At 49.2% G+C, this 27,604-nt stretch overlaps 11 protein-coding genes across 11 annotated transcripts; 7 read left to right on the forward strand and 4 right to left on the reverse strand.

The window, feature by feature from the left end:
* The first annotated feature begins 31 nt into the window (after window positions 1-31).
* EDB91DRAFT_2323 (uncharacterized protein) lies at window positions 32-816 on the forward strand. The gene is made up of 2 exons (XM_041326545.1): window positions 32-374; window positions 427-816. Exons 1-2 carry the CDS (start codon window positions 151-153, stop codon window positions 692-694), a joined length of 492 nt encoding a protein of 163 aa, XP_041184069.1. The 5' UTR covers window positions 32-150; the 3' UTR covers window positions 695-816.
* EDB91DRAFT_1260097 (Extradiol ring-cleavage dioxygenase, class III enzyme, subunit B) lies at window positions 427-1,425 on the forward strand (the record flags this gene model as incomplete). The annotated part of the gene is made up of 3 exons (XM_041324402.1): window positions 427-924; window positions 982-1,120; window positions 1,174-1,425. Exons 1-3 carry the CDS (start codon window positions 746-748, stop codon window positions 1,423-1,425), a joined length of 570 nt encoding a protein of 189 aa, XP_041184070.1. The 5' UTR covers window positions 427-745.
* On the reverse strand, window positions 1,197-3,725 carry EDB91DRAFT_1091386 (WD40 repeat-like protein). Its single transcript, XM_041316680.1, has 3 exons — window positions 3,381-3,725; window positions 1,738-3,312; window positions 1,197-1,685 (listed from the first exon to the last, which is right to left on the reverse strand). Exons 1-3 carry the CDS (start codon window positions 3,624-3,626, stop codon window positions 1,533-1,535), a joined length of 1,974 nt encoding a protein of 657 aa, XP_041184071.1. The 5' UTR covers window positions 3,627-3,725; the 3' UTR covers window positions 1,197-1,532.
* Window positions 3,726-3,781: 56 nt separating this feature from the next.
* Window positions 3,782-5,999, reverse strand: EDB91DRAFT_1212642 (kinase-like domain-containing protein). The gene is made up of 6 exons (XM_041320766.1): window positions 5,270-5,999; window positions 5,080-5,163; window positions 4,674-5,022; window positions 4,428-4,621; window positions 4,187-4,373; window positions 3,782-4,133 (listed from the first exon to the last, which is right to left on the reverse strand). Exons 1-6 carry the CDS (start codon window positions 5,504-5,506, stop codon window positions 4,000-4,002), a joined length of 1,185 nt encoding a protein of 394 aa, XP_041184072.1. The 5' UTR covers window positions 5,507-5,999; the 3' UTR covers window positions 3,782-3,999.
* A 2,213-nt stretch (window positions 6,000-8,212) lies between these two features.
* EDB91DRAFT_1091416 (uncharacterized protein) lies at window positions 8,213-9,973 on the forward strand. Its single transcript, XM_041316681.1, has 6 exons — window positions 8,213-8,253; window positions 8,309-8,481; window positions 8,533-8,630; window positions 8,683-9,203; window positions 9,256-9,812; window positions 9,859-9,973. The coding sequence occupies exons 2-5, from the start codon at window positions 8,470-8,472 to the stop codon at window positions 9,738-9,740; spliced, it is 1,116 nt and encodes a 371-aa protein (XP_041184073.1). The 5' UTR covers window positions 8,213-8,253; window positions 8,309-8,469; the 3' UTR covers window positions 9,741-9,812; window positions 9,859-9,973.
* Window positions 9,974-10,309: 336 nt separating this feature from the next.
* Window positions 10,310-12,339, reverse strand: EDB91DRAFT_1091424 (beta-lactamase-like protein). Its single transcript, XM_041316682.1, has 7 exons — window positions 12,226-12,339; window positions 12,141-12,173; window positions 11,974-12,087; window positions 11,826-11,920; window positions 11,504-11,777; window positions 11,138-11,447; window positions 10,310-11,013 (listed from the first exon to the last, which is right to left on the reverse strand). The coding sequence occupies exons 1-7, from the start codon at window positions 12,305-12,307 to the stop codon at window positions 10,638-10,640; spliced, it is 1,284 nt and encodes a 427-aa protein (XP_041184074.1). The 5' UTR covers window positions 12,308-12,339; the 3' UTR covers window positions 10,310-10,637.
* Window positions 12,340-12,375: 36 nt separating this feature from the next.
* On the forward strand, window positions 12,376-14,200 carry EDB91DRAFT_1091427 (uncharacterized protein). The gene has a single exon (XM_041316683.1). It carries the CDS (start codon window positions 12,493-12,495, stop codon window positions 13,861-13,863), a length of 1,371 nt encoding a protein of 456 aa, XP_041184075.1. The 5' UTR covers window positions 12,376-12,492; the 3' UTR covers window positions 13,864-14,200.
* A 56-nt stretch (window positions 14,201-14,256) lies between these two features.
* Window positions 14,257-16,611, forward strand: EDB91DRAFT_1091428 (uncharacterized protein). Its single transcript, XM_041316684.1, has 10 exons — window positions 14,257-14,321; window positions 14,371-14,479; window positions 14,527-14,576; window positions 14,635-14,770; window positions 14,824-15,265; window positions 15,316-15,448; window positions 15,501-15,699; window positions 15,748-16,008; window positions 16,060-16,151; window positions 16,209-16,611. Exons 1-10 carry the CDS (start codon window positions 14,292-14,294, stop codon window positions 16,272-16,274), a joined length of 1,518 nt encoding a protein of 505 aa, XP_041184076.1. The 5' UTR covers window positions 14,257-14,291; the 3' UTR covers window positions 16,275-16,611.
* An 823-nt stretch (window positions 16,612-17,434) lies between these two features.
* Window positions 17,435-19,618, forward strand: EDB91DRAFT_1041728 (cytochrome P450; the record flags this gene model as incomplete). The annotated part of the gene is made up of 13 exons (XM_041312944.1): window positions 17,435-17,616; window positions 17,676-17,772; window positions 17,825-17,958; window positions 18,018-18,143; window positions 18,197-18,446; window positions 18,499-18,624; window positions 18,682-18,784; window positions 18,838-18,924; window positions 18,977-19,017; window positions 19,067-19,113; window positions 19,173-19,295; window positions 19,346-19,375; window positions 19,429-19,618. 13 exons carry the CDS (start codon window positions 17,435-17,437, stop codon window positions 19,616-19,618), a joined length of 1,536 nt encoding a protein of 511 aa, XP_041184077.1.
* Window positions 19,619-20,185: 567 nt separating this feature from the next.
* EDB91DRAFT_1041811 (glycoside hydrolase) lies at window positions 20,186-23,260 on the reverse strand (the record flags this gene model as incomplete). The annotated part of the gene is made up of 13 exons (XM_041312952.1): window positions 20,186-20,276; window positions 20,331-20,395; window positions 20,463-20,791; window positions 20,846-20,902; window positions 20,963-21,591; window positions 21,646-21,696; window positions 21,745-22,069; window positions 22,109-22,316; window positions 22,365-22,501; window positions 22,553-22,625; window positions 22,682-22,767; window positions 22,825-23,022; window positions 23,074-23,260. The coding sequence occupies 13 exons, from the start codon at window positions 23,258-23,260 to the stop codon at window positions 20,186-20,188; spliced, it is 2,436 nt and encodes an 811-aa protein (XP_041184078.1).
* A 707-nt stretch (window positions 23,261-23,967) lies between these two features.
* EDB91DRAFT_1076330 (autophagy protein Atg8 ubiquitin like-domain-containing protein) lies at window positions 23,968-27,306 on the forward strand (the record flags this gene model as incomplete). The annotated part of the gene is made up of 17 exons (XM_041314861.1): window positions 23,968-24,228; window positions 24,366-24,519; window positions 24,570-24,789; window positions 24,845-24,913; window positions 24,967-25,122; window positions 25,175-25,222; window positions 25,275-25,296; window positions 25,351-25,432; window positions 25,484-25,642; window positions 25,697-25,785; window positions 25,838-25,921; window positions 25,974-26,299; window positions 26,700-26,728; window positions 26,785-26,840; window positions 26,902-26,970; window positions 27,046-27,182; window positions 27,231-27,306. 17 exons carry the CDS (start codon window positions 23,968-23,970, stop codon window positions 27,304-27,306), a joined length of 2,037 nt encoding a protein of 678 aa, XP_041184079.1.
* Window positions 27,307-27,604: the final 298 nt, after the last annotated feature.

Raw genomic sequence — 27,604 nt, forward strand, 5'->3', positions numbered from 1 at the left:
TTTTGCCACAGAATGATCAAATCACCCGGAGGGAAGGTTCTATTCTGTAAGGCGGTTTGATCCCGGCCGGGGGACCAATGCCGCAGTTCGCCACGTCGACGCCCGTCCTCTCTTCAACTTCAGAATGTCATTTCCGAAGAAACAGAGTGAATGGCAAACTACGCTAGATTCACTCCACCCTACTCCAGAGATAATCTCCGCTTTCTTTTTTTGGACATGGGTCCCCTATGCTCGTCGCTGAACAGGCCAGGAACCCAGCCATGGGCCCAGACGGCGACCTCGCGAAGTTTTTGGCCCTACTTTGAGGGCCAAGTACAAGCCGAAGGGCATTGTCATATTCAGCGCTCACTAGGAAACGATAGGGGTGTGGCATGGTACGGATTCCAGTACACTTTGGGGGCGTTTAGCTAACCATGAATTTGATAGTAACGGATTACGAAAATATAATCTCCTCATGGACTACTACGGGTTTGATCCCTATTTCTATCAACAAAGATTTGAATCCAAAGGAGACCGTGGTTTAGCCGTGCGTGTTCTGCAGTTGTACAAAGAGGTACATCACCCCCCTTTCCTCGATAGCAATGTCCTACATAGGGTAGTACACCCCAACAAGATAATAATTCGATTCAAAAAAAAAGAAAAAAAAAGGAGATACATCGACAGAAAGTCATTCTCTCGGTTGATATCGACGTGAAGGCAGGTCAAGAAGCCAAGCTTTCAAGTATCCACGAGAGCCGCGGGTTAGATGGACATCGGATCTTCTCCGCCTCTTCCAAGCTCGGGATTGGACCACGGCGCCTTCGTTCCTTTCAAGCTTATGTTTGGGAACAAGATCGACGACGTGCCCGTCGTTCAAGTATCTATCGAGAGTTCTGACGACCCAGAACAGAATTGGACAGTCAGAAAGGCTATATCGAAACTCAGGTTCGTCAGATCTCTATGTTCGCACCTTTGTAGCTATATCTGATGTCTCGTCCATAGAGAAGAAAGGACCATCATCCTAGCAGGCGGTCTGTCTGTCCACAATCTTTATGATCGTAAACATTTTTCAGAGAAGTTGGCGTTACCCAACGTGAAGATGTTTGATCTGGCATTAACAGTAGCAGCATCCCAGTTCCATGTTTATCCCACATGCTCGTCTCTCCAGAATTGCTCATGTGTTATTCTTGACAGCTTGACGAACGGAAGCAGTCGCTGTTTGACCTCGTGAAACACGATGGCTTCTCGCTGGCGCACCCCACGGCCGACCATTTTGTTCCGCTGTACGTTGCAGCTGGCACAGGTGAGGAGGGAGGGGCTCAGGTCCTCGGCGTCACCTACGGTACTTCAGACGATTGCATTCGGCATTTGATCCTATACACATGTTTTGTACTACAAGCTAAATTACACTGCGAAATGAACATTCCAATCATACAGTATGAATGACAGGAATAAGGTATTCAACACAAATAACCCGAAAGTAATGAAATGCCAGGGAATAGCATGTGACAATAATGAAATAGAAGAAAGGTGTATATATGGATGTACTTCCATCACGGCCGGTTATCTCCAGCAAAAGACCATATTCTGACGTCTCCGTCATCGCTGCCAGAGATGATCTTGTCCTCACCAAGGCCCAGGCATGTTACAGCCCCACGATGTCCAACCAATGTAGCCGTACACCGGCCTTCCTCGCGGTTCCACACCTAAAAGCTTGTAAGTTTGGGCGGCAGATGATTACTCGTGAACAAAACGCGCCTTGATAGTGCGGTCATGGCTGCCGCTAATTAACCGCAATTTGTCACTCTCCACTGCCCAGACGCCTTCGATGTGACCAAATAAAGTCTGCGTGGCTTTCGCTGTATCGATGTCCCAAACCTTGATAGTGTTATCAAGGCTTCCGGAAATGAGCACCGGCCTCTTAGCGCGCTTCCGACTATTGCCTGCCAGCAATTCCTTAGTAACACGATCAAGGCTCTGAATGTCCTCCATGCTCTCGCTCTCAACTCCAGAAACGGAGAATGCATCCGCGCCATCGTGTGTAATGACCGTGCAAACTTCAAAGGGGTTCATTGGATTCCCAACCTGGGTGACTTGAGCGAAGTTGTTTTCCGTAATGCGCTGTTGCTGGCGATTGACACCCTCGTCACATGCCTTGTCCACCTCTAGTAGTTTCAGACTCTGCACTTGCCCAACGTGCCCCATGAATTGGCGCACGCACGTCCGTTGTGCAAGGTCCCACAGTCGAATGGTCCCGTCATCTGAAGCCGAAAACAATAGTTTGCCTTGGCCTATCCGTGGCTCGCCACTTGATCCGCACGCCATCTGGGTATTCGTCGGTTCTTTAGACTCCCATAACCGCACGGAATTTACCCAGTCCCGGTGCCCACGGAGGGTGAACGCTTCACCCGTGCGAAAGTTCCACACCTTCACGGTGGTGTCCACACTCCCGCTAGCAAGCACGTTAGAGTCAAAGTTAAGACAAACAACGCCCTCCGTATGCCCCTCGAGTGTACGTATGCACTCCCCACTCCTCCAGTTCCACACTCGAATGGTGTGGTCCATACTCCCCGTAATCAACTTCGCCTCGTCGAATTGTAATGCCCGCACAGCACGAGTGTGCCCACGGAGGCAGCGCACCTCGAAGCCGGTCTCGATGTTCCACACACGCACAGTGCGATCGTACGAGCCAGTGATAAGGATAGGGAAGGATGGATGCTGCAGGGTCTCGCTGAACTGGAGACACATGACACCGTCTGTATGTCCACGCAACGTCCGGACAGAACATCGACCTCGGCGCCAATTACGCTCCACCGTTAACCGCTCCGAATAAACATCCTTCCATGGTCGTGTGAAAGGTAATGCGTCGGTTATGTCGGAACCGAGAACGAACGGGTCAGGATGTTGGAATGAAGGAGGAGACGAGGAGGGAGACGCTGAGTTCATGCGTACGGTGCGCTTTCGTTCGAGAATAGGTAGCCCCCATCCACATTTGAGGCATTTTTGCCCGATGTGCTGTTCACATATTCCGCGCCACAGAACGTCATCATCGGCTAGGCCTTTCCACCGTTTGCTCACCTGAGCAGCGCGACAGAGAGAGGTGGCGTCGAGATATGCAAGGACTCTGAGCGATAACTCCCGGGGGAGGACGGCGAATGGGTCGATACGGATCAGCTGACCAAGCTGCTCCGTTAGCAAGGAGAGCTGAGAGAAACAGCACATGGTGAGAATGCCTTGGAGAATAAGTTCTCTTCTGGGATGTGATGACGAAGAGAACCCGGACCAAATGGCATTAACAGCTTCACGCTCTTGTACAGATAGAGCATCTAGAGCCTGTAGAACACAATCAGCAGCTGAACAGCTCATCAGGTGGAGCGTGCCAAGTCAGGAAAGACACATGCCTGCTGAAGCTTCAAGTTTGTACCCTCATCTGCCATTCTCTGATGGCGGACACATAGCTTTCTCTGAGCTGTGGAAGTTGGAGTGGAGTGCATCTCAATATCTGGTGTGGTTGAGAGCGGAGATGAACCGGCAGAAACAGATCGATAATTTGAGAAAGGTGAAGAAGATCGATCAAGACTTGAACCTGAAGCGAGACGAGGGGCAGGAAGGGTATCGCATTCATAACCAGTCGTGGGTGTCGCCATGACTGGTGAACAGTAAAAGAAAGATCAAAGGGTTCAAGCTTTTTAAGAACCAGCGGTGGAAGTATAATTTCATGACAATCTTCTTGGAAGTACTTGCCTACTCGCGTGCATCTCACGCAACATCACGCAACTTAACGTCACTCGTCACAACATATCCTGTGTCACGCAATTTCAGTCAGCAAGCAGCACAAAGTATCTGCTCAACGACAGGCATAGAGTAGTAACATCATGTATACAGTGGTACTGAACGACCGTGGAAATCAATTCAACAAAAATATGACGTGAACGACACAGAATCAATACAGGATACACGCACTCATCGATCGAAATTATACGACACGCAAAAATCAGATACCAGCCTCCTTCCTCTCAATCAATCAAGCGTGATCTTCAGCTGATCCAGAGGTATCGGTACAAATGTATCCAAGTCGATCGACCGTGAGCGTAGCTCAGCTTCGCAGTGTGGTGGAACCAGGAGTCGGTTCAAGTCCGGTCGTACCGACAACTCTGTCATGAACAGGTCAGTGGTCGTCGACATTCTATATTATGTTGTTGTTTACCTTCCCGAGTAAAGTCGAACAGACGGGGGAATTCTTTTCCGTTCGGCATCCTTGCGCCCTCTACTCGTAGTTCATCAAAGAATGGGTGCACCATGGCTTCAACTGCGCTCAAACGTGCCCCGGGAGTATATTCCAGTAGCTTTGCAACCAAATCAATCGCCTCGGGCGCAGTGCGTGGTCGAAACACCTGTCATACGTACGTAAGTACACGCGGTAACAACGCGACTAACTGCGGAGATACCTTTGAGAATGGATGAGGCTTGATTTGAGGGAACTTGTGCTCCATGTAATTCGGATTCATCGTCTTAATTTGCTCTCTTGATGGCGTCCCAAGAACTTTGATGATCTCCACCAACTGGTCGATGCCACTTTCCCCAGGGAACAGAGGTTGGCCAAGCATTAGCTCTGCCATTACACAACCCGTCGACCATATGTCTGGAACAGTGTTACTCTCTCCGACACGGTACAGAATGAGATTGTTACCCACCAATGTTTGTGGTGTAGTTGGTAGCACCGAAAATAAGTTCTGGTGCTCTGTAATACCTCGAGCAAATGTAACTAACATTTGGCTCTCCCGCAACGAGGATCTTTGCTGAGCCGAAATCGCACAAATTTAGAACGCCTGTCGCAGGGTTCAGGAGGAGATTCTGAGGTTTAATATCGCGATGGCAGATGCCCACAGAGTGAATGTAGGCAAGCGACCGGAGAAGCTGGTACATGTACAGCTTGATTTGAAGCATGGGCATAGGCTGCTTCAACTTTGTGTAATGACGGCTAGCGCGATAAACGGTGTCTGGGACGTATTCAAGAACAAGATTGAGGTAAACTTCGTCCTTCTGTCGGATAAACTACAAATCAGCGCCAAGATGAAGACGGTATGAGAATTTGCAAACCTTTTCCCCATTGGAGTAGAAGAAAGCCTTGAGGTCAACGACATTTGGATGTGACACTAGTCTCATGATTTGCAATTCACGATTCTATTCGCGCGATACCAAAGATATCATAGACCCTTTCATCAGCATCATTTCAACAGGCAGTCCACATCACGACGAGCACAAAAGGGCGCTGCCATGTCGTACTTACCTTGAATCGCTTGTCCTGGAGTACTTTCTTGATGGCTATATCCTCCTTTGAGTCCCCGACGAGCTTGGCTTGGTACACGACACCAAAAGAACCGTTTCCAATGACTTTACAATTGGTGTAGGCAATCTCCTTCTGTTCTGATGTTTTGCCGTCTGTGGCGACGACCTTGACGACCTTGTGGGGATCATCGATGGCTATTTGGGGGAAATGTTCATTATCAGAAGATGACATAGACATGATGGGGACAGAAGGAGGTAGGGTTTAAAGACGGGAAATGACGGGGAGGGGGATGACTATTACAACACATGGTGACCAAATTTGGATGTAGAAAAGTATGGTGGATAGAAAAGAGAGAAACGCACGAGATATCCTAACACCGTTTATTGGAACATTTGATGCCATTTGGTTGTCCTCGCTGAAAATCGCAATCTTTTGAGGAAATCGGAAGGAACAGGTGGCACGACTAGAAGCGAGCGCTTATTTGATGTTGATGATGCGGTAGAAACGGGTGAAGCAATCAAGTAAAACTGACAATGAAAAAAAAGGAAAAGATTCAGTGAAATACTAGAGGATACAAATGAAGGCTTGTTGGTAGTTTCAAAGGATGATAGATGATGATGGAAGAAGGTGAACGAGCAGGAGAAAGGGTGACTTTGAAAGGTGATCCTGTGACCCCCTCCAAGCACAAGCACTAACAAACATCAATTCAATCAACCTTCTTCAATTCAATACCTTTACTACAACCACAACGTATACATGTACGCCATCCCCATCAACGTCAACTTTCTTTCTGACATTCGTGTCATCATCTCTAGTCACCGCCTCATGTTAGCTATTACAACGGCTCTTAGGACCCTGCATACAATTTTTTTCTCAGTCCGACAGTTTGAAACACTCCCAACAAGGCGCAACTCAGAACCCCCGCGCAGATCATCATATGCTCTTCGGAAGCACCTTTTGATGCCTATAGGTGTTTTGACGAAACCCGCAGCACGTTAATATTGATGCGTATTTGATCCACCCATTTCAGGGCAATTTTTCACTCCATATTTTGCATCTTTCTCCCCCGGAGCATCATTGTAACTGCTCCAAGAAGCATGTCCAATTAGGAAAGTTAGGGGTCACGACATGCTGTCCATGCGTGATCGGTTTGTCTCAGACCTGTTATCGCAGCAGTGGCGCTTGACATATGGCCGCGGACTGTTCTTGCGATTTTACTCTAGTCTATAGTTCCGCAAGTTCTACTCTAACCAAGTTTGTTCCCTAAAGTAATTGATAAGTGAGCCCTCCCAGAGTCTCACGTAAGCTGATCTGGACCCACGAGTTAATATTTATCTTCATAGTCTATTATCCTGTTGAAGCTGGCCGTACGTAACTCATGGGTACTTGCAGTGTCTCTGCAACAACAACGGGTAGTTGCCACCCAAATGGTTGTGATTGCCATGCTACTGATTCAGCTGTCATTCCAGTAGTTCAATAATGTCGGTGTTCGTCGGCATTGATTTTCCAGGGCTCTATTCCTCGCCTCAATCACAAGGTTGGCCAGCATGAGGGCCATCTGGACGAACGCTTCGCACGAACTTATCCGAGGCGGATACTAAAGTGGTCCGTGTTGAGCATATCGATCAATACATTGATTCCGTTCAAGGGAAACACCGTTGAAATCAGGGTCTTGAATCTAGAAAGTGAATCCCTTCATTCAAGGAGGGAAGCTCGACGACTCCACTTTCTGTGCGCGCACGATATTGATCAATACAGTGATTCCTTTCGAGGGTCGAAGAAACACCCGTCACTCAATAGTGAAATCAGCGTCTCTGGTTCAGAAAATGAACTCCTTTATTCAAGGAAGATTCCACTTTTGTGCGCGCTTTTTTGTGACGAGCATCCTTGAGCATCCGGTCGATATTTAACTTTATTGCAGGACACAATTCACGTGTAACCCCATATAACGTTGAGCTACATACAATTTCCCCGATCTCTTACTAATATCGTGGACAGTTCAAGGCCTGTTAAGCATTCTTGATCGGAAAACGGGACTCCAAGTCAGGGATGTCGCCAAGGTGGTTCACCCTTCAACATCCAACACTTCACCGTGATTTCAAGTCAGTTATGTTCCTCCGTGGCAATTCAAGATTAATATTCATTAAACAACCCTAATGCGCACTCACTGCCACGGGTGGCATCCAAGACCGCGTCTTGTTTCCCTCGGTCACTTCAAGCTCCGAAAACCCTAACGAGAGGCTTGCGGCACTTGTGATCGTTGTAAGTACTGATCGTCAATAGTTTTTGTTCTCGTTCCTATTACAACGGCAGTCGTATCATCATAAATCTGGGACACATGATCTACGCCGTGCACGGACTGACTATTCACACCTCGCGGTCGATATTGTCCCTGCACGATTTGTTATCAGTGAACACGCAAGTGGGTAGACTGGCCAGTTGGCAGGCCTATCACAAACCAAATACAACCACATATCGTTCTCCGTGCTTATGCTTACCTATTTTTTATTAGGGTCAAAGATTTTTGTTTACCCGTGCTTTGCCACTTCTCAGACCAGTCGACGGATATGTTGAGTCAGTATACCAAACACAGCGAAACATAGCAAACTGTTCATTGTCGAGGACATCCTATCTCGTTCATCCGAGATCAACGCAGTGCTTAGGCAGGGTTGTCCTCACTGACTTTAAGATTGAGAACAGCAAGGTGGGTTAATGAATGAAAAAAGCACGTGCCCTATTCATTGATCAGATTAGCTGCGGGGCACGAGACTGGGGTTGCTACGCCCATCCAAACTTGAAGTTACGGCGAAGCCTGCTGTATCAACCCAGATCTTGGTGAGCGTAATCTGTCTGTGCATGCACTCAACGCGTGTGATGCAAAACGATGTGGTATCGAGGTTAGGTATCGATTGCGAGCGTCTTTTGGCTTCTTTAGGGTATGACGATCGCTTCGCCGAGATGATTCGCTGCTCAAGTCGGTAAATCTTCCGACCGGCTCATTATGAATTCATACCCGTTCAACACGGGTATTTTACCTACGTGAAAAGTTGCCATGTCCAAATTATGGAGCGCTTGTCCTTCTAGCTGGTAAGCATAGCCTCCGCCGCGTTGTTGAAACTACTTGGCTCACAGGCGCCTTTCTGTCTTTAAAAAACGCGAGAATTGGAGAGAGCGAAACTCAAACACGACTCACTCCGACCATGGACGTAACTGTAAGCTCTTTCCGCCAGATCGCCGCGTCTTGAACTCATTGGTCACCACAGGACATCAACGCGTCTCGCGACCAAAATGTGGCTGAAGTACACTCCGCAGACTTCCACTCCGTTGCTCTAGATGATGCCAACGACCTTGCTTCTAGAAGGTTCGTCTTGGTTTGATGTTCGTCCGTATCCGTCATATCATGCGGTCTTTAGCAGTTTCGACGAACCGTTCTGGCCGTCGTCTGGATACCTCCACGACCCCTTGATGTATGGGCAGCCGTTACAGCCAGCCTACTCTGCGCCATACGATGAATACGCAGATGACGAACTCACGAGCTTCCCTAAAATCAGCGATTTTAGTCAGAACTTGATGGGTAATGCGGAGGACCATGCGCCCTACCCACCGCTATCATTCAACAGGCAGTTGTTCCACCATGAAGACGTTGTTCTAGGTGGCCCATGGCCCCACAACGAGCTCTCAGGAACCTCGAGCCTCGCGACAGCTGACCAGTATATCGTACCAGACGCAGTGCAGTTTGCGTCTGAGCATAGTCACGGACGCGAGCGGGCCGATTTTTTCGCTTCGTCCACCTTGGGCCCCGACTTTCCTGCCTCGGGAAGTGGTACGTTCATTGAACCGAAGGGGCTCGATAGAGAGCTGGACTTCCCCTTCTATCACGTAGAGGGTAGTCAACACGTGCACGGCGCACTTGCGCTGGAAAACGTTGGGCAAGGTCAGGCATTTTAATACTGAGCATAGAATCGAATTCACCAACAGCTATGCAGGTGTCATGACTGGTTTGGAGGATATCCATTTCTCGGGTGCTACTGCGCCATACCATCCAGCCTTCCTTGGTGGCGATGTGGGGGAGGTTGGACCAGCACCTCACCCCACACCGCCTAGTATACCGCATGTCGTTAGATGCCAACATCACGTGCAAGGTGAACCATGTGGGGCATTGATCAATGGCGAAATCTCCAATATCCTAGAGCACTTCTCTCGTGTGCACGTTCATCCTCGCGTGGTCGCAAAATCCGGCTATCCCTCGGAACCCTGGACTTGTTGCTGGGACGGCACGTGTGACGGCCGCATACACAAGGGGAACTTCAGGAGGCATGTCGTTGGCCATTTCTTCCGCTGGAAGTGCTCGACCTGCTCGATGACTTACTCGCGAGACGATACCGCGCGCAAACACATGAAGGGCTGTGGCGATGGCAATGGCAGGATCTCTACGGAGCTGCAGTTGGAGGTTCGTCCAGGACAGATGTAGGAAGACGGCTGACGGCACTGGAGGGGGGAACCGCTACATATATGCAGCTGTGCTTATGAAGGGGGGATTCAGGTAATTCTTCCGATTGACAGTTTCGATATATTTATAGCTCGAGCAGGCCGGATCCGTTTACTTACTGGCAATGGTAAGAAGTCGATAGACTCTATGTTGCTCGCTTCCTCAGAACTATTTAAATTTTCCATATGCATCGATTTTTTTTGTTTGTGTTCGACTTCGATCACGATTCGCCGTGAAATTAATGTACTTTCGCCTCCGTCGGAGGGCGGCCGGGGGCCAAGTAGACCCTTTCCTAGTAGTAGCATTCACAATGACATACGACGTGAATTTGAAATGGACGTCCACTGGGCAGCACAGTGCAGTGATGGGCCTACCGAAAGTCTAGTCAGTTACTTATCCAAGTTGCGTCTAGACTCTAGAGCGATTGGGCGATAGCATACGCGCCCCATGATTATCGGTCTATAACTTAGGTACAGGAGTTGTATGAGAGGTAAGTTGTGAGCATAGAGGATCCGAGTCGCCGCGATTGCATCCGCAGACCGTGCCCTAGCTGTTTGCACACCTTCTGATAATATACCGTTGATCCGATCTTCTTATATCCAAAGCTATGTATAAATCAGAAATAGGATAAGACGCCAAGCGGTACCTGTACCCGCTGCGATGGCCCGACTCGGAACGATTCGACATGGCATAGGAGGATAAACGTACTCAGTCGCGAAACTCGCAACACTGTCTAGTCCCCTGCCTGCGGTGATGTACCATCATGCTAACGGTAGATTAAGAGCCAACTCATGATTACTTACGGCTACGGTACAACTTACCCCTCCAAATTAGTCTCTAGAAGTCAAAACCGCGTGGGAGGCGTGCGGTGGAAGCTTATTATTGAAACTTGCGTTTTTTGCCGTTTCTTCTATCTCCATCTCCATCGCCGCCGCCGCCACCTCGACCACGACCTCTCCATTGACCTCTCCACCTCCCACGGCTCGTTCCTCTGAAAGTCCCTCTTCCTCTCCCACGTCCTCGCGCCAACTCACCGACCTCGACCACTTCTCCTAGTAGTACATCATCCTCCAGTTCCATTATCACATCCGCAGATTCTTCTTCGTTCGGCTCAGCAGGAATAGAAATACGCATGAAGTCGTAAGCGACAACAGCTTCGCCATCTCCCCACGCCTCGCTCGCTTGCCGCTTTATTTCGGCGATGACGGCAAAACGGGGATCTTGAGGGTTTTTGAGTTGTTTAGGCGCGGGAAATCTGTGGGCACGTAAGAAAATGAACAGCTCGGCGGAAAGTGGGCGTGAAGGCGACGTATGAATAAAATGATGCAATAGTACACGAGCGACTTCAAATTGGATTAAACTCAGGAGGAAGCACTCACCGGCTTCCAATATGATTCAGTACGACTCTCTGGGCTCCGATTTGTTTCGCAAATGCGCCAGCCATCACTGGAGTGGAGTGACCCCTTGCCGCGACTTTGCTATCCACCTCGTCTTTGGTTCGTCGTGCTGAAGGGTCGATATGTCGAGAAATAAACGTATCCGTTGCTTCATGAATGAGGAGTGACACAGGCGTAGTCGGGGATGGCTGTATAAGCGGAATAATTGGTGAAGCATCGTATGTGTCACCCAAAATGACAAGCTTGCGATGCGGAGGGTTAGGCTCGTGGAAGATATAACCTATGCAGGGGTCTATGTGGGTTCATTTAGCACTAGCGTACAAGGAGCTGTTAGAGGTGATTGCGTACCTCGATGCAGTATCGGTCCCGCATCAACTACAACCTCACCCCAATAACCTGCGCCACTTGTGACACATCTCCAGAATCCATGGTCATCACAGAGGAAATCTTGACCAGGGCATTCGCTCGGATGAAGCACGGCAGGATCACATGAAGTGGGAGTGTCGTTGGATGTCAGTAGTTCATGAACTACATAGCGCTCCCCTGTGTGGGTGAGGGTCATAGTAAATATTGAGCGAACAAATTTACGGAGGCCAGCAGGACCGTAGAGCTCGATCTGAGGCTTTTGAGAGGTTAGAAATAGATATCATAAAAGGCCTGTATAACACACGGGACTGTCTGAGGGTGGAAGGTCGCCTGTAGCGCCTGTTAGTGGCGGATGAAGAACATTTCTAAGGAGAGTGATTATCCCCATTACATGGTCGGCTAATAGGGCACTAGGGTAAAGACAAGGATTCCAGAAATCCGAGGAGACAAACCATGCATATGGGTGACAAATAGCTTGGCCACTTTGAATGCCTTAAGGACTGGGTCCCCTTGACCGCGAGGCTGCATCTGAAATTGACGCACTGTCCCTTCTGCACAGTCTACCACTGATTACGGCTAGTTAATCAGCCAATTGAATTGCAGAAGAGATAAAGCGCACTCCATAGCGAGCCGTCGCCTATAACGTCTGCGACTAATACATGATGTAAGATCGAGATGAAATGGTACAAAGTGGAGTGGCATACCAAGACTAGAACAGTTTCGAGAAATTGAGGGGCCACCACCGCTGGATGTGCCCAGGAAAGATATATTCATGTTTCGTGCCATGAGAGTTGTAGACTACCAGATGGATGATGATCTGCATCCGTTCTTACTTACGTTAAAAGGCAATTGAAGTTGAATGTGGCTGACTTTTTGTTTACAATCGAACCGTCAGCTGCTGCAGTACTGCAAAGTGGTTCTGACTATCGTTTTGTTACCAGCTGTCGTTCATTCAAATCACTCTCTTTAATATGTCTTCCTTCATGGACACTTCCGAGCCCCGTATGCCCCACGTCTTCGTTATCCCCCCCGAAGAAGAGCACTCCCAAAATCCCCCTTGGTGCTGTTTCGACGCAGACCTGCCTGCAGAGAATAGCGCATCTATTGATGTGACCTCTGCTAACCAACCTGACATCTTATTCGATGTACCCTTCTTATTGCACCAGCCAGAACCCACTGTTCCCATCCACCCTGAGCAGCCTGGTACAAGCCCAGTGGATATCCCACAGACCAGGAGTTCTACCTCTAGCACTAGGACCGAGAAGCGTCAGCGTCCACCGCATATCAATATCTCTGAGATACGAGACCCGGATGTGATTGAGGTCGTCAAGCTCAAACGTTCAAAGGACCATAAATCCAACTACGCAGATCACGTCCCGCCGTCCCCGTCAAACCCGGAGCCACAATTGAAGCGCTCAAAGACTTTCCGTTCCCGTGCATCCCGCGCATTTCAATCCATAAAGAACGTCTCGCTTACCCGTGGCAAACAAACGAATACCAAACCACATGTCAAGGACCTTTGGACATCCACTGAGAGCATGCCAGGCATATTCAGAGGCGTTTTGCACTCCCAAGAGGACGTGCCACCAGTGCCTATTCGCAAGCTGTCGGGCCTCTTCCAGAAACAGTTCCCATCGTCGGAGGGAATCCTCTCAAGCTCAACAACCACATCATTGCCTTATCTCAAGGGCTCTGACACCACACCCTCCATCTCTGACATTCGGCCCTCGTATGAGTTCATTGAGCGCCCCCTCACTCCCTGTGCACCCACATATGACCATAGCCTTCGTCGTCCAGTGTCTTCAGCCGACTTCCAACGCTCTCCTTCACCCGAATCCAAGTCTAGCAAGGATTTGAAGCGACCTATCTCATCACAGGAACTTCAACATCCAGTAAAAGACTTGCGTCCAGTGTCTTCGGAAGATTTCCAGCAAAACGAGCGCTCGGCGTCGCCCAGCCCCTCCACCAAAGGATCGCGCAAGCGCTTCTCCATTAATGAGCTGCACCGCATGTTCTCTTTCTCTCCAGAGCCTCCTTCCTCTTCCACATCCCCCCCAACATCCGCGTCAACATCGAGTACACACTCTTATCCCGATGTTCCATACGCCGCTGTGCATTTTGTTGACGACGATTACGGAAAAGAGGTCGAGGGCAAGTACGGTCGGAGTCTCGAACTCCTTGATGTCGACGACGGCGAGTTGCCCCCTCCCTCGCGCCCAAGGGATATCAGTTTCGAGATGCGGCTCGACAGCTTCCACTTTGACTCGTTGGCGTTCGATCCCGAGGAGTTTGATGTGAGCATGAACTTGGGGACCACGGGGCTAGATATATTCCGGCGATGATATCTGTCTTTTTTATATGCTGTGAATTCTGCGATCGTCAATGGCTTTCCGGAGGGGTACATACTCGTAGGCTGGGCCTCGCGGGTTCCCTCGCCCATTTCTTATTTATCTGTGCTTCATTTCACGACCTGTACGATACCGATCCACATCTACAAAGAACTTAACCAACTCTCTATGCTGACTTCAAACATTCTCGTATATCATGTAAACGCTGCTTGGACTCACGATTTTATGTCCTCGATGTTCTTACATTATTACTCGTCCATACCTACTCGCTTTTATTTAAGTTATCTCGGGCTCCCATAACTCTGTAAGCTGGTTATATATAGGATGTGACCGTGACGTGACCCCGTGACACTACACTTACACGACACCGTCCGACCGAGAGAATTTGTTCGCAAAGGTCTTGTCCGGCTTCCACCACATCCATGCTCCAGCTTCAGAGAGCAACACAAAAAGTATAAAACTTTGCTATTTGAATTTCTGCATCGCTGACTGCTATTGCAGCACGCTGCACGGAAGTTGCGTAAAGCAACTGTCCAGCTCGGCGCGTGGAACTCTCACCGGGGGCTTGCTACGCCCTCGGGTCCATATGACGCTGTCGTTATTGGCGGAGGTAAGTTGCAGCAAATATAAAATAGCTAAAACTAACGAGCATCAAAGGTCCTGGTGGTTATGTTGCCGCAATCAAGGCTGCTCAGCTCGGATTGAAGGTATTGTTCGGATCACGGAACATGAATATATTACTGACGACGGGCTGGTACTTATCAGACTGCATGTATAGAGAAGCGTGGCAGCCTTGGAGGCACTTGTCTCAATGTCGGTTGCATACCTTCAAAAGCCATGTTGAACAACTCCCACATCTACCACCAAACGAAACATGACCTCCAAAAGCGCGGTATTGACGGTACGCACAATTTGCGAGCACTGTTCTTGACTCGTTCCTCACGGTTAAATTAGTTACTGGCGTTTCCCTCAACCTTCCCCAGATGCTTCAGGCCAAGGAGCAATCCGTCGTTGGCCTCACTAAGGGTATTGAGATGCTCTTCAAGCAGAATAAAGTCGACTACATCAAGGGTAGTGCATCATTTGTGTCCGCAACGCGTATCGCGGTCGAGCTCAACGATGGTGGATCAACCGAGGTGGAGGCGAAGAACGTCATCATCGCCACCGGCTCCGAGGTTGCACCCTTCCCAGGTGGTGCTATTGAGATTGACGAACAGCAAATCGTCAGCTCAACTGGTGCCCTGGAATTGCAGAAGGTACCTGAGAAGATGGTCGTCATCGGTGGTGGCATCATTGGCCTCGAAATGGGCAGCGTATGGAGTCGCTTGGGCGCAGAGGTGACGGTCGTTGAGTTCTTGGGCGCAATTGGAGGTGCTGGTATTGATGAGGAGGTTGCGTGAGTTTACGAAAATTGGTATGCGATTCTCAAGCTAACGGTTCTCAAAGTAAACAATTCCAGAAAATTCTCACCAAGCAGGGTATCAAGTTCAAACTCAACACTAAGGTCCTTTCCGCCGACAAGCAAGGTGGGAATGTCATCATTAACACTGAGTCTGCCAAGGGCGACAAGCAGGAGACGGTGGGTGACAATTTGTGGCCAAGGCTATTTGTTACTAAACGGTTTACCGCAGCTCGAAGCAGATGTCGTCCTTGTTGCTGTGGGCCGTCGTCCGTACACTGAGGGCCTCAACCTTGAGGCTATCGGTCTCGAGAAAGACAGCAAGGGCCGCATTGTCATTGACGACCAGTTCAACACCTCGGTGAAGAACATCAAGTGCATTGGTGATGTGACTTTTGGACCCATGCTTGCTCACAAGGCTGAGGAGGAAGGTGAGCACACCAGGGTTGTATTATGATCCAGAACTGACGGCCAGGAAGGCATTGCTGCTGTTGAGTACATAACGGCAGGTCACGGTCACGTCAACTACAACGGCATTCCTTCTGTTGTCTATACTCACCCTGAAGTATCATGGGTCGGAAAGACTGAGCAGGAGCTTAAAGCCGCTGGTGTGAAATACAATATCGGCAAATTCCCCTTTGCTGCAAACTCGCGTGCCAAGACCAACCTCGACTCTGAGGGCTTCGTGAAGTTCCTTAGCGAGAAGGAGACGGACCGCATTCTTGGTGTCCACATCATCGGTAAGTCTGATAGAGGGACTTCAGCATACGTTACTGATCATTGTGTTCTAGGCCCTAATGCTGGTGAGATGATCTCGGAAGCTGTTCTGGCTATGGAATACGGTGCAAGTTCCGAAGATATCGCACGGACAACGCATGCTCACGTATGTATTTTGTTATGCCCTTCAATCTGTGACACACTAACGTTCATCCTTTGACAGCCCACCCTAAGCGAGGCATTCAAAGAAGCAGCAATGGCTGCCTACGGGAAGGCCGTCCACTTCTAAATTACTTCTAGACATCTTTACCGTTGCCGCTGTGGTCTGATATGTGTTGCACACACCTAATGGCATTTGACCCTAGAGCGACCGAGCTCCACACTGAATAAACGGGTGATCTATGGACTAGGAATACAGCTAAGTTACGAAAAATACAAGCTGCCACCTGTCGGGTGTGGTACCTCATACATAGACTACACAGACGTGATGTCGAGAGATGTGTAGCTCGTCACAAATCCAAATCATGTTTGGCAAGTTTACATATACTTAGGAACCACCGACTGCGTTGGTGGAAACTTTGCCTGCCTTGTTGAAGGTGAACCTGGTCTCGATCGGGCGTTCTGATTGTGGACATGCACACGCACGAGAAGAAGACGTGCAATAAGGTTTATATTTGTCCGTGTTATCGCGGTCACGTGTGCCATAAAACCTCAGATTATTGGGGAACCTTCTGTGATCACATACTTATGACTGGTGGTCTTTCAGAGTTTATTAAATCGATAAAATCCAACTTTGTCTCTCGCAGTGAGGAGTGCGTGCGGCCACAGGAGTGCGGGATTACCCCCTGCAGATTGGTCGTGCACAACGTTCGGAAGATAGGATCCCGGAGATGTCGTCAGGAAGTTGACAGCAACACAACACAACTAAGCTACGCAGTGGGAAGACGAAGTGAGCGACTATGAGCAAACATAGGTATGATGGGAAGTAAATTAATCAACAGACACGAAATTTCACGGAGCCCAGCCAACGGGCTGCGCGTGGCACGGTAGAGCATGTCCTGAGGCCTGAGGAATGTTCCATGTACTCAACGACTGCGTACATCCATAGGGGATGGCCCATCTGCCAAATGGTCCACCGTTCTTAGTCGCCCTTTACAGCGTGAAGTTAGCGTAAAGATCCAAAAGAGTCGAGGTCCCAACTTGGTTGTATCTCCGGTTCTCCGGTTCTCTTGCTGGTTCACCGTGTTTAGCAGAGCAGCTAAATGAACTTCCGGATTATCAGTGAACCATCGTACGCCAGCGGCCCAGCACACCCCAACACTGGTACACCATATACGTGCCATGTGAAGTAGCTACGATTGGCTTGGGGCAATAAAATCCGTCCATCATATAAATGCACTTTCAACCATGAGGTCTGTCTTATCAATCTTCTAACTCTTCCAATCAGTCATGCCACAGCTGTCTGACCTGCCCGTTTCTGACAACACGCAGCTCCTTCTCGGTGTTGTGGCTTGTCTTGGGGCGATAGCAGTGATTTTTCGGGTTTATCTTCCTGGGTCAAAGAGTGGCTTTCCTCTCCCACCTTCCCCTCCCAATCGGAGACTCCTGGGACACTTCGTTCCCCCTCGCAAGTAAAGTTTCACGTTGACCGTTTTTTTCGAATACTAACTCGTATTCCATCGCTGGTCAGCGCATTTCTCACTGTAGCGAAATGGATCGACCAGTACGGTCCTCTGATTACCATTCGCACAGGGACTGAGAACATTGTTATTATCGGCCGTCACAAAGTCAGTCCCTCCACGCTGAGTTGTCATATCCGGGCTGAACGTTTTGTTGCAGGCCGCGATGGATATTATGGAGAAGCACGGCGTATTGCTAGCTGATCGTCCACGCATGATTGCTGCGCAAATGCTTACCGGCGGACTGACCATCGCTTTTTCATGCACTGGGGACAGGTTTCGTCGGATGCGTAGGTCCGTAGTTTACATTATGTGAAGGAGCAGCCCCGATCTGACTTTGCAACGTGATGCAGAGCACTTCATACGCATCTCCAACCTAAGGCAGCTGAGACATATCAGCCTCTACAGATGTCATTCGCGAAGAACACGGTCCTTAACATTCTTGATGATCCACACAACTTTCAGAACCACATGATAACGTGAGCGCTTACCTAGGTTCGAGCCATAATATTTACTTACAGATATTTTGAAGTTATTCTGTAACGACGATTATGGCAGTCACTTATGGGAAGACCACACCCACATCTGTGACCGATCCCGACGTCAGAGCGGTTCGCCAGCTCCTGGATGTATATCGTACAGTCCTGCGTCCTGGTGCTTACCTGGTGGATACGATCCCCTGGCTCAGATACCTTCCTTGGTACGGCCAAAAATTAAAACAAGAGTTTAAGAGCAACCGGAAACTCTTCGCCGGTCAGATGAACCGCCTGAAACAACAATTAGTACGCGTCTCTGATATGCCAGTCTTCACACGATATCTCAACCGTTCTGCAGCAGAACAATGTAGACGTCAGCCCTTCGTTCGGGAAATATTTGCTAGAAAATGAACATCTCTATGGCTTGACAGAGATGGAGATGCATTATCTTTCTGGCACCTTGTTTGCAGGTGGAGTCGATTCGGTAGGGTGTCTTAGTTTATTTTTTTCCCGATGATATGTGGCTGAAATTAGGTATCAGTCTGCTGCGGCAATATCTACAGTGCTAATGGCGGCTGCATGTTTCCCCGAGGAGCAAGCTAAAGTTCAGGCCGAGCTTGATGCGGTCATTGGAAGGCATCGAGGTAGCTCGGTTTCCTATTGCAATTCTGTCGATTCAATTATTTCTCCACCAAAGCACCGACCTTCGTTGACCAAAAATCCCTTCCTCTGCTGGACGCTTTCATCTCTGAGGCTCAGAGATGGCGACCGCTGGGCCCGAATGGTGAGCTTCATAGTCGGTCCTGTACCTGAAGTTTACGTCATTCACTCTCTAGGATTTCCCCATCGGACGACTAAGGACGTGGTTTGGGCAAGTGTTCTTGAACATTGTGTCTTGCGAAGGATAATCTGACAACCACCGGCAGGAAAACTATTGCATTCCCGCCGGGACCACGGTACTCGGCAGCCACTGGTAAGCATCATCCTTCGAATTGCGAAGGTCCTGAGACCTCCTGACAATTGCTGCGTCAGGGCCATCTCGCGAGATCCAGAAGTCTATCCGGAGCCTCACGCGTTCAAGCCTCAGCGTTGGATTGACGAGCAAGGTCGTCTGAGAGACGATCTCACATTCTGTTTCTACGGATTTGGTCGGCGGTAAGTACCGTCTTTCAGGACATACTCTATTTGACTGTCCCTCCTTCCAGCGTATGCCCCGGACAACACCTCGCGGACAGGTTAATGTTTCCTTTCACACACATGATCCTCCGAGCTCATTTCGATTGGTCAGATCGGTGTTTATAAACTCGCTCCTTGTTCTTTGGGCCTTCCAGCTCACTCTGGATCCTACGAAACCGTTGGATGACGTGGGGTTTATGCATGTGGCAATACCAGATGTCCCGTGCCCTATTGAATTTAAGTTGAGGGTTCCGGACGCAGAGCTCAGGTGCATGATGCAGAATTATCCTGAGGTCGAATGACGCCTAGGTGGCATCAACAAACATTTGGAACGAATGTCCATTTCGTTCATCTATCTAGACCTCGCAGTATGTCAGTTTTCAGCTTGGTTACGAGCTCCAGTTGTGTAATCTATATACGTCGTCAAATATAGGCATCATCATTGATCGATGAGCCCTTCCTTGTGTTCGGAGCTCCAGTCAGGTTTATTGCATTACTATTCCTAGTTGCGGCAAAGCCCACCACATTATCAGATTGTACTGGTCATGGAAGGCGTGCGCATGTGGTACTTATTACTTCGGACCGCACGAGACCGCCGGGAATGATTCACAAAGCATTGACGAACGAATGGAGGAGGGTGTGACGTGGGTTGATCTGACTCCAGTCTGTCGTCTGGCTTGTCCCACAAGGTCGCGGAAGTGCGGGTATCGCTACATCAAGCGTAACAGTATCCATCGTAATTTTTTACGGCCCAACTGATTCTGCCGATGGTATATACAAACTACATACCTACATGTAGCCTATTTTTTCGCCCAACAGTTCGGCTAATATCAGATAGGGTTCGACTCAGTATTTCTCCGCGAGGACTGTCACAAGAGTTGAAAATCAGATGACTTCCTGGGGGTAGAGAGTAAATGCTTACTGAGCGTGACGAGCGAAGTCCAACCAGTGAAAGGGTGGCTATGATATGAACGATCAGCGCCAGAGATAAATAATTACAGACAGAACACAAACCTCCTCCGCCCCTCTCCGGTAAGAGCATCGTACTGTTCCCATACATATCCTGTTCTTTGATATTCCTACGCCAAGATAAGCATCACAGAACAATGGCAGAGGCCACTTTCGAGAGAAACCTACACTGAACACATTATTCACCACATTCCTCCTCAGCTCTTCATAAATCTCCTTTGCCTTCTCCTGGAATGGTCCCTCCTCGCGCGCGTACGTGTTATGCAATGCCCCAAGCACCATATAATTTATCTGCACCCATATCGGTCCTTTCCAGTAGTTCTCCCCTTGCCCAAACTCGGAGTGGCTCTTGCTCAGGCTGCGGATACCATACTCCGACCAGAGCTGTTCTGGATCACGCAGCATGTCAAGGATCGGCCCAAGGTGTGGAGAGTCTGGCGGGAGCAGCGAGAGCATGAACGGGAAGAGAGAAACATAACCCAGATGACAGATATGGGTGGATTCATCTAGGAGAGAGCATGATAGGTATTTACATGACACACAAAAGGGAAGGACCTCACCGTCCGAGTCGATCCCAACGTCACAGTACATCTCGTTTTCCTCGTTCCAATGCAGATCTGCACCAGTTGACAAAAATCAGCTCCTCTTGCAAGAGAGAAAAATAGGGGATGTATCACCGTCAATGTTATTTATAATGGCTAACTCAATCTCAGCGAAACTTGCCGCATCATCTTCTTCGTCAATGAACTGTGCAAAATCCTTCATCGTTCGACTGAAGAAGGCCATCCAACTGATTAAGTCTAAATGAAGCTCCCCTGCATGCGGCGGACCTCTCGGATAATCGTCCATTCCGCTCGTCAAGACATGTGCCTCAGAGCGTCCTCGCCAGCGGTACCCTTCCGTGCGTGACCGCGCCCGACGGCCGTACTGCTTAATCTGCCCACGCTGCGTCCGACGGAACCATTCATAGTGCCGCTTCAAGGGCTTGTACATCTCGCGCAGGACAGACTGCACAGCTGTGCGATCAAGGGCTGCGGTGGACTTGAGAGTGCCGGCAAGAGGCATTTGTCCACCCATGCCATAGTCCATCCCAAGATCTGCGGCGGAAGGTCCATCATGCGCAGCGTTGAATTGATTGATAATGGCTGTTACAGCCATTGTCAGAGTCGGCGGGTTTGCGAAGGTAGGCACTTGTGTCTGGAATTGCTCAGGGACGCGGCTGCGCGCCTCCTCACCAAGGATCTGTTCACGTGCGACCCAGCCATTGCCATCGATGAGCTTAATCCAGTCTTTGAGGATTTCGAGACTGTGAGTGGTTAGACACCTGAAATATGCGACAGAGAGCTGGTTTCAAATGTACCTAAGCTCCGTGTCCCATGCGCCTATGTGTAGAAGATGGAAGCCTTCATCCCTGCAAAAGTAAGTGAGTGAACTCAACCATTAACTACCGTCCAATTACCAGTAAAAACCTCTCGGGAAGAAGCTGCGGCTAGGCGTAGCGGTCAACAGAGCACGTGGTTCAGTCAACCGAGCACCACTATCTCCATCATTTTCGTCATCGATCTCGTCATCTTGATCCCATTCATACGCGAAACCTTTGTCAACGATGGACGTGCCGTAGAAGTATCCAATACCGCCGAAGAGATTGGACGTGATGGCCTTGCTGAATGACTTCAAACTTGTAACGTCATCGGCTGCGTGTGACGACGGAATTGGGAATGTCTCATCAAAGTGACTGTCGAAGGACGTTACGATCGCCGCAATACCTTGGTCGATGGTGCTCGCTGTGGTATGGGTTTAGTTTCAATTTAAATAAAAAGCACTTTGGACCAGACCATCGAACGTCTGGTTCGCACTGGCGCTCTCGAAGAAGACATCAAACTGAAACTCTCCCTCAAACGACTTTTGAACTGCAAAAAGATTGCTTGCGGTGAGGATATCATCAGAAAGCTGCAGAATAAATGAAGGATCAGGCGCCTGTTCGGCAGAGCGGTATTTCTCAGCAATCGGGCTTGCACGGGCGACGATGTTCTGTATGATGTGATCTAATAACATCGCCTGTCAACGGGTTGGAACAACCTCCGAGAGAGGGAACGTGCCTTTCGCGGTCCAAAGTTGTCCCGGTGGAAGCCGCAACCCCACGACGTGAGTTTTGCCTAACCGTTCCTCGAAATCCTCAGACAACGGGCCGGTGGTTACAGCCTCATTTCCAGGCGCTGCACAGGGTGAGGAGTGCTCCATGTCAAGTATTGACCGAGAGAACATACCTTCGAGAATGCGGAGAGTGAAATCACCGAGGTCAGGCGTACTGCCAGCGAATTCTACAGGTCCATCGATTCCCTTGTAATTGAATTAATTTGATTGATTGGTCATGCGTGCACTTCGTTGGGACTCACATTCTCGCTCTCATCGGTGACCATATCTACCCCGCCTATTCCTTCTAAGCCGAGATAAAATACAGTGGAAATCCTAGATGGACGCACTAGTCGTGTGCATTAGTGCCGTACCTCGAGCATGGAACTTCACGATAAAAGCGTACTGGGGTCAATAGGTACTCCCTTGATCCGTGCAGCCCAACCACCACCATGCGAGCCGCCAGGAACCTTCAAAAGCTCGGTGGTAATCCTAACGTTGTTCTGACTGTCCTGTAGTATTTGTACACCGCCCTGCCGTGGATCGAAATGCGTCCAGGTATAGCTGTCAAGGCCATCGCCCTGGTCGCATGCATGCCGGGCCTCTAATGAGGTGTTTAGTTTATTTGCCGCAGTTACATGTGTAGGTCACGTACTAGCTATAGACTGATAGTTCTGAGTACCGAACCACACCAGGCCTGTCATAAGGGATTGGGGTAACCTTGGTCGAAGGCCGAAGTACAAGTTGGGTCTGTAAGCTCCCCATAACAGGTCTTCTGTGTTGTTAGTAAAACTTGGGTATACTGATGGTAGCAGTGGCAAGAGCAGCCATAGAATCCGCATTGCGACCAAGCTGTGGAGTGACAATATAGTACTTGGTACCAAGTTTGAAGTAAGTAATCGAACTCTTCGCTACGCGAATGTCACGTGCGCGACTACTTACTACGTGGAGTTTCAGCGCTCAGCGCTCAGCCTTGTAGACTACACGACCCGCCTTCAGGTTTCGGTATACACAGTCAATCAACGTAACACTTCCGGTGATCATCACAGGATGAACCGAACCATGGTATGAGTTGGATTTATGCTGCCGCTTACCCTGCCTAATTATTCCGGTCCTTCCTGCGCGTTGGCATCGGCACTGGGGCTGGCCGCCCACGATGTCATTGCCAGGCTGTTCTCAGGTCGATTTGGGCTTTCCATAGCCCAATGGAGAGAAATTTGGTCGTCAGCCGACTACTTTGAAATTTATCAGATATGTAATTTCACTTACATAAGACTCGCACTTATCATGCGAAGGTGAGTCATGCAACTACGGAGCTTAGTGTTACACTCCAGCCGAGCCTACTTAGAGTCCTTTATGCGACGCCATGTCGGGTTTCAATAATTAGCCATTTGTACTGTCATGCCGCCAGGGGCGCATGAACATTCGTGCACAGCAATCTACCACCGGATCCAACGCTGCACCAGGTTTCCCCTATATATATCTCCCTATATATATATGACCTGGGGAAAATTAATCAGTATCTAGTAACACAACCTACGACACACAGATGGCGCTCGACAGTATCAGCATTGCAGATAACACTACGGTCGTTGGCGGCCCTTCCTCTGCTGTAAATCGCAAGGACCTGCTACACGACCGTATCGACAAAAGTAATGATAGTTCTTTCGCGTATCCCAAAAAAGGGGTGTCTTTGCACGATTTCTCCAAAACTGCAGACTATGCCCTAGAAGAACGTCCCTTCTTCGTACCCATTACTAAGGACGGCGTCATCACCGCACTAGAGAAAATCGACAGGCAACTTCGGAGCGTGAGTACCGCAATCTATGCACATTTCGGTTTCATCAACGTTAACCTTTCAGTCTGGACGGACTGGTCTCTTATCAAACAAGGTGAACCTCTCGGCGTGATGTCTACTTGGAAAGGCGACTTACATCGCAATATCAGACTCCGGTGTCCTGGATTGGCAGGGAAGTTGCTCCAGGTTCCCTCGGTTTGATCAAACACGGTGGTCTTCCCAAGATATTGACAAAACCTGGTCGATACCCTGGATTTCCCCTCCGTAATTGGTGGTCGCGCAAGTGGTGCGGTACCCAAGGACGTGCGTGCGCCGATATTCTACACAATGTCATACTGAAATATGGTCATCAGTCTCCGACACCGCGGTCGAATTTCAGGGTTTAACAGTCGTTCAGGTCTCGCAAAATCAAGCCGCCGTTGTCTCCGATCCTCAAAATCGCATATTCGTGGTTAAAAATTCAGGATTTGTTGCGTATGCAATTGATGGAACATATGACGTTCTGGCCATCGTCGACCAGACACATTTGTCTACCGCGATCAAGGACACAGTAACAGGCGCTACCCTTGGCTCGTGCGTATCTCTGTATCTCATCTTATTCGTGAATTAGCTTTTGAACCTTGATCAGCATGGCCGAGATCAAGATGCGGAGTCGCGTCAACGCAGGCCAAGCACAGGAATATGTTGTGGCATTATTGTTCGTTTACTCCCTATTCCAATATTCTTATTCCGATCCTTCATGGTGTACAGCTTGAACATTCCGGCAAACAACTGCGCCATTCTTCAGCGGGGAGACGACCTTGAGTTGCTCCCTGCTGGGCAACACTATATAACAAATCCCAACGTCACACTGCGTGGTCTGTATACACTCGGCGAGAACCAGCTCGAGATGCCTACGAAGGATATGTAAGCCTTTTGCTCAGCCAATGATATCTTATCTTACGTGGTTGGCTTCTAGTTTCACGAGAGACCAAGTTCCTGTCGGCTTGAATATCTATTTGAAATGGTGAGCGTTGAAAATGAGACATCTGATATTCAATTATTCATGAAACTGCTAGGCAATTAATTGAACCTCTGAAGGTGTGCCTTTTTCACAAATTGACTTTCGCTACCAATCGCTCACTCTATATGCAGCTCACCACACATGGCTATCATACACCTTATGATGCGCTCCGTGACAAAACTCAATCTATTCTCACGCAGATTGTCGCTCATCGTATGTCTATCAATAGTTTGTGTCATACTTGGTTTGACGCAAGCATTCTAGTTGACTACAGCTCCATGGTGAAGCAGCGCTCTCTTGGACCTGACAACCTTGATGACGGCACGGACCCTTCGTCGGCATTCCTTGATGCCCTTCGCACTCGTGCCATGGACGAGATGCACGAGGCCGCACTTGAGTATGGTATCATTTTGAAAGATCTTGGTAAGTGTAGCGCTTTTGATACAAGAAAAATCTAAAGCTGACCATGCTCTGTAGCCGTGATAGACCGACAATTCAAGGGAGAAATTGCGTCGACCATGGACAAGCTTACAACAAGGGCCTTACAGGCGCAGGTCGAAGCAGCCGTAAGTTTCATCCCTCTATGATACATTCATCCCCTTCATTTACATGCTGTAGAATGTCGACCGAGAAAACTCGAATAAAGTTAAACAGGAAGAAGGTGCTCTGGCTGTCGCTCGCATCAAGGCACAAACTCGTAATGTCAGTACCAACTTAACTTCCAAGCTGCTCATAACAAACGTATTGGCAATAGACGCAAGCCGATTCTGAAGCATATAGTGTCATTGCGGCCGCCAAAGCACAAGCTGAGCGCACGAAGATTGACGCTCTTGCCCAGGCGCAAGCTATCCGTCACACAGCTGAGGCCGATGCAGAAGCGATCCGCATCAGGGCGTCTGCTGATGCTCAGGTCACGGACCAGTTCGCACGCGGGATGGAGATGCGCAGAGTGGAAGTCACGCGCGTCCGAGCGTTTGGCGACAGGACTGTCTTCGTACCCACAGACGGGACTGGGGTGCAAATGGGCAATGCGATGGCAGTGGGCATGGCCGCCGGAATGGGCAATGGCTCAGGACCTCAGTAATTGTGACAAACCTTGGAAGGGCTTTAATTGGGATTTTTTTTCGTACAGACTTTGCCAGCGGGTATTAAGGAAATCGCGGACTCACTTATTTATATACTTAAACTTAAATTACATTTGTATCCTAACTTGGGGCACTTCGTATAATGAGCTGTACTGCCGTATCGTGGGTACCCGTGTGTAACGTCACTCGTGTAAGCTGCGGGTTTGCTCTCGTCACCACAGCTGAGTCACGCGGGAGTCACGCGTCACAGCCGCGAGGAGGCTTTGAATGCGGCAAGGCGACTATCCTCATTTCATCCTGACCGCTGACCACCACCACAATTTCCTTCTTTCTCTCCACAAGTCAGTTCTTACCACTTACTGAACTCGATCATCACTTGTAACGTTCGTCATGAGGTCTAAATTCAAGGATGAGCATCCGTTTGGTACGTACTATCATTGCCCCACAGTCATTAGATACTAACGCGTCCTACGTTCTCAGAGAAGCGCAAGCAGGAGGCTGAACGCATCAGGCAGAAGTATCCTGACCGTATTCCTGTTAGTTTTCCTCTCATTTTGCTACGTTTCCTGTCCCTAACAGGAGTGGCATCGATTCTAGGTAATTTGCGAGAAGGCCGACCGGACAGATATTCCTACCATCGACAAGAAGAAGTATTTGGTACCTTCAGTGCGTATCACGCTGCTTATCATGAGTGCGGATGGATAGCTGATGGACGATTTGATACCTTTGCTCGCCGCACAGGATTTGACAGTCGGGCAATTCGTCTACGTCATCCGAAAGCGTATCAAGCTTGCGCCAGAGAAGGCCATCTTCATCTTCGTCGACGAGGTTCTTCCACCAACAGCAGCTCTGATGAGTGCTATTTATGAGGAGCATAAGTAAGCGAACCCCAGAATGCTATCAAGTCGGATCTCATCATTTTCTAGGGACGAGGACAATTTCCTTTATGTCAGTTATTCGGGCGAGAACACCTTTGGAGAGGAGGGTTGGATTGAACTATAAGCGTGCTTTCGACAATACATGTCCATTCGCGATGGTGCCCTTGGAAAGCCATAGATCGTCCTGGGCAGCAAGCGTCTGATCTCATCTGGGACCCAAGCCTTATCGTCGTCTTCATCTCCATACCCTTTTCCTACGTCCGCTTTGCTCGTCATCTGTACTCTAGTTGTCATTTCTGGCTCGATTGCCTTTGGTGTTTTAAATCGAATTGATTGCACCTGTATATGGATAATTATCATTCATTCTAACATGTCGTATAAGCTGTAAGGTGCTCTTGAAGCAAGTTCCACCATGATCGGGC

The sequence above is a fragment of the Suillus paluster genome (genome assembly GCF_016628075.1).
Source record: "Suillus paluster strain FC165 chromosome Unknown EDB91scaffold_1, whole genome shotgun sequence".
Taxonomy (NCBI): Eukaryota; Fungi; Basidiomycota; class Agaricomycetes; order Boletales; family Suillaceae; genus Suillus; species Suillus paluster.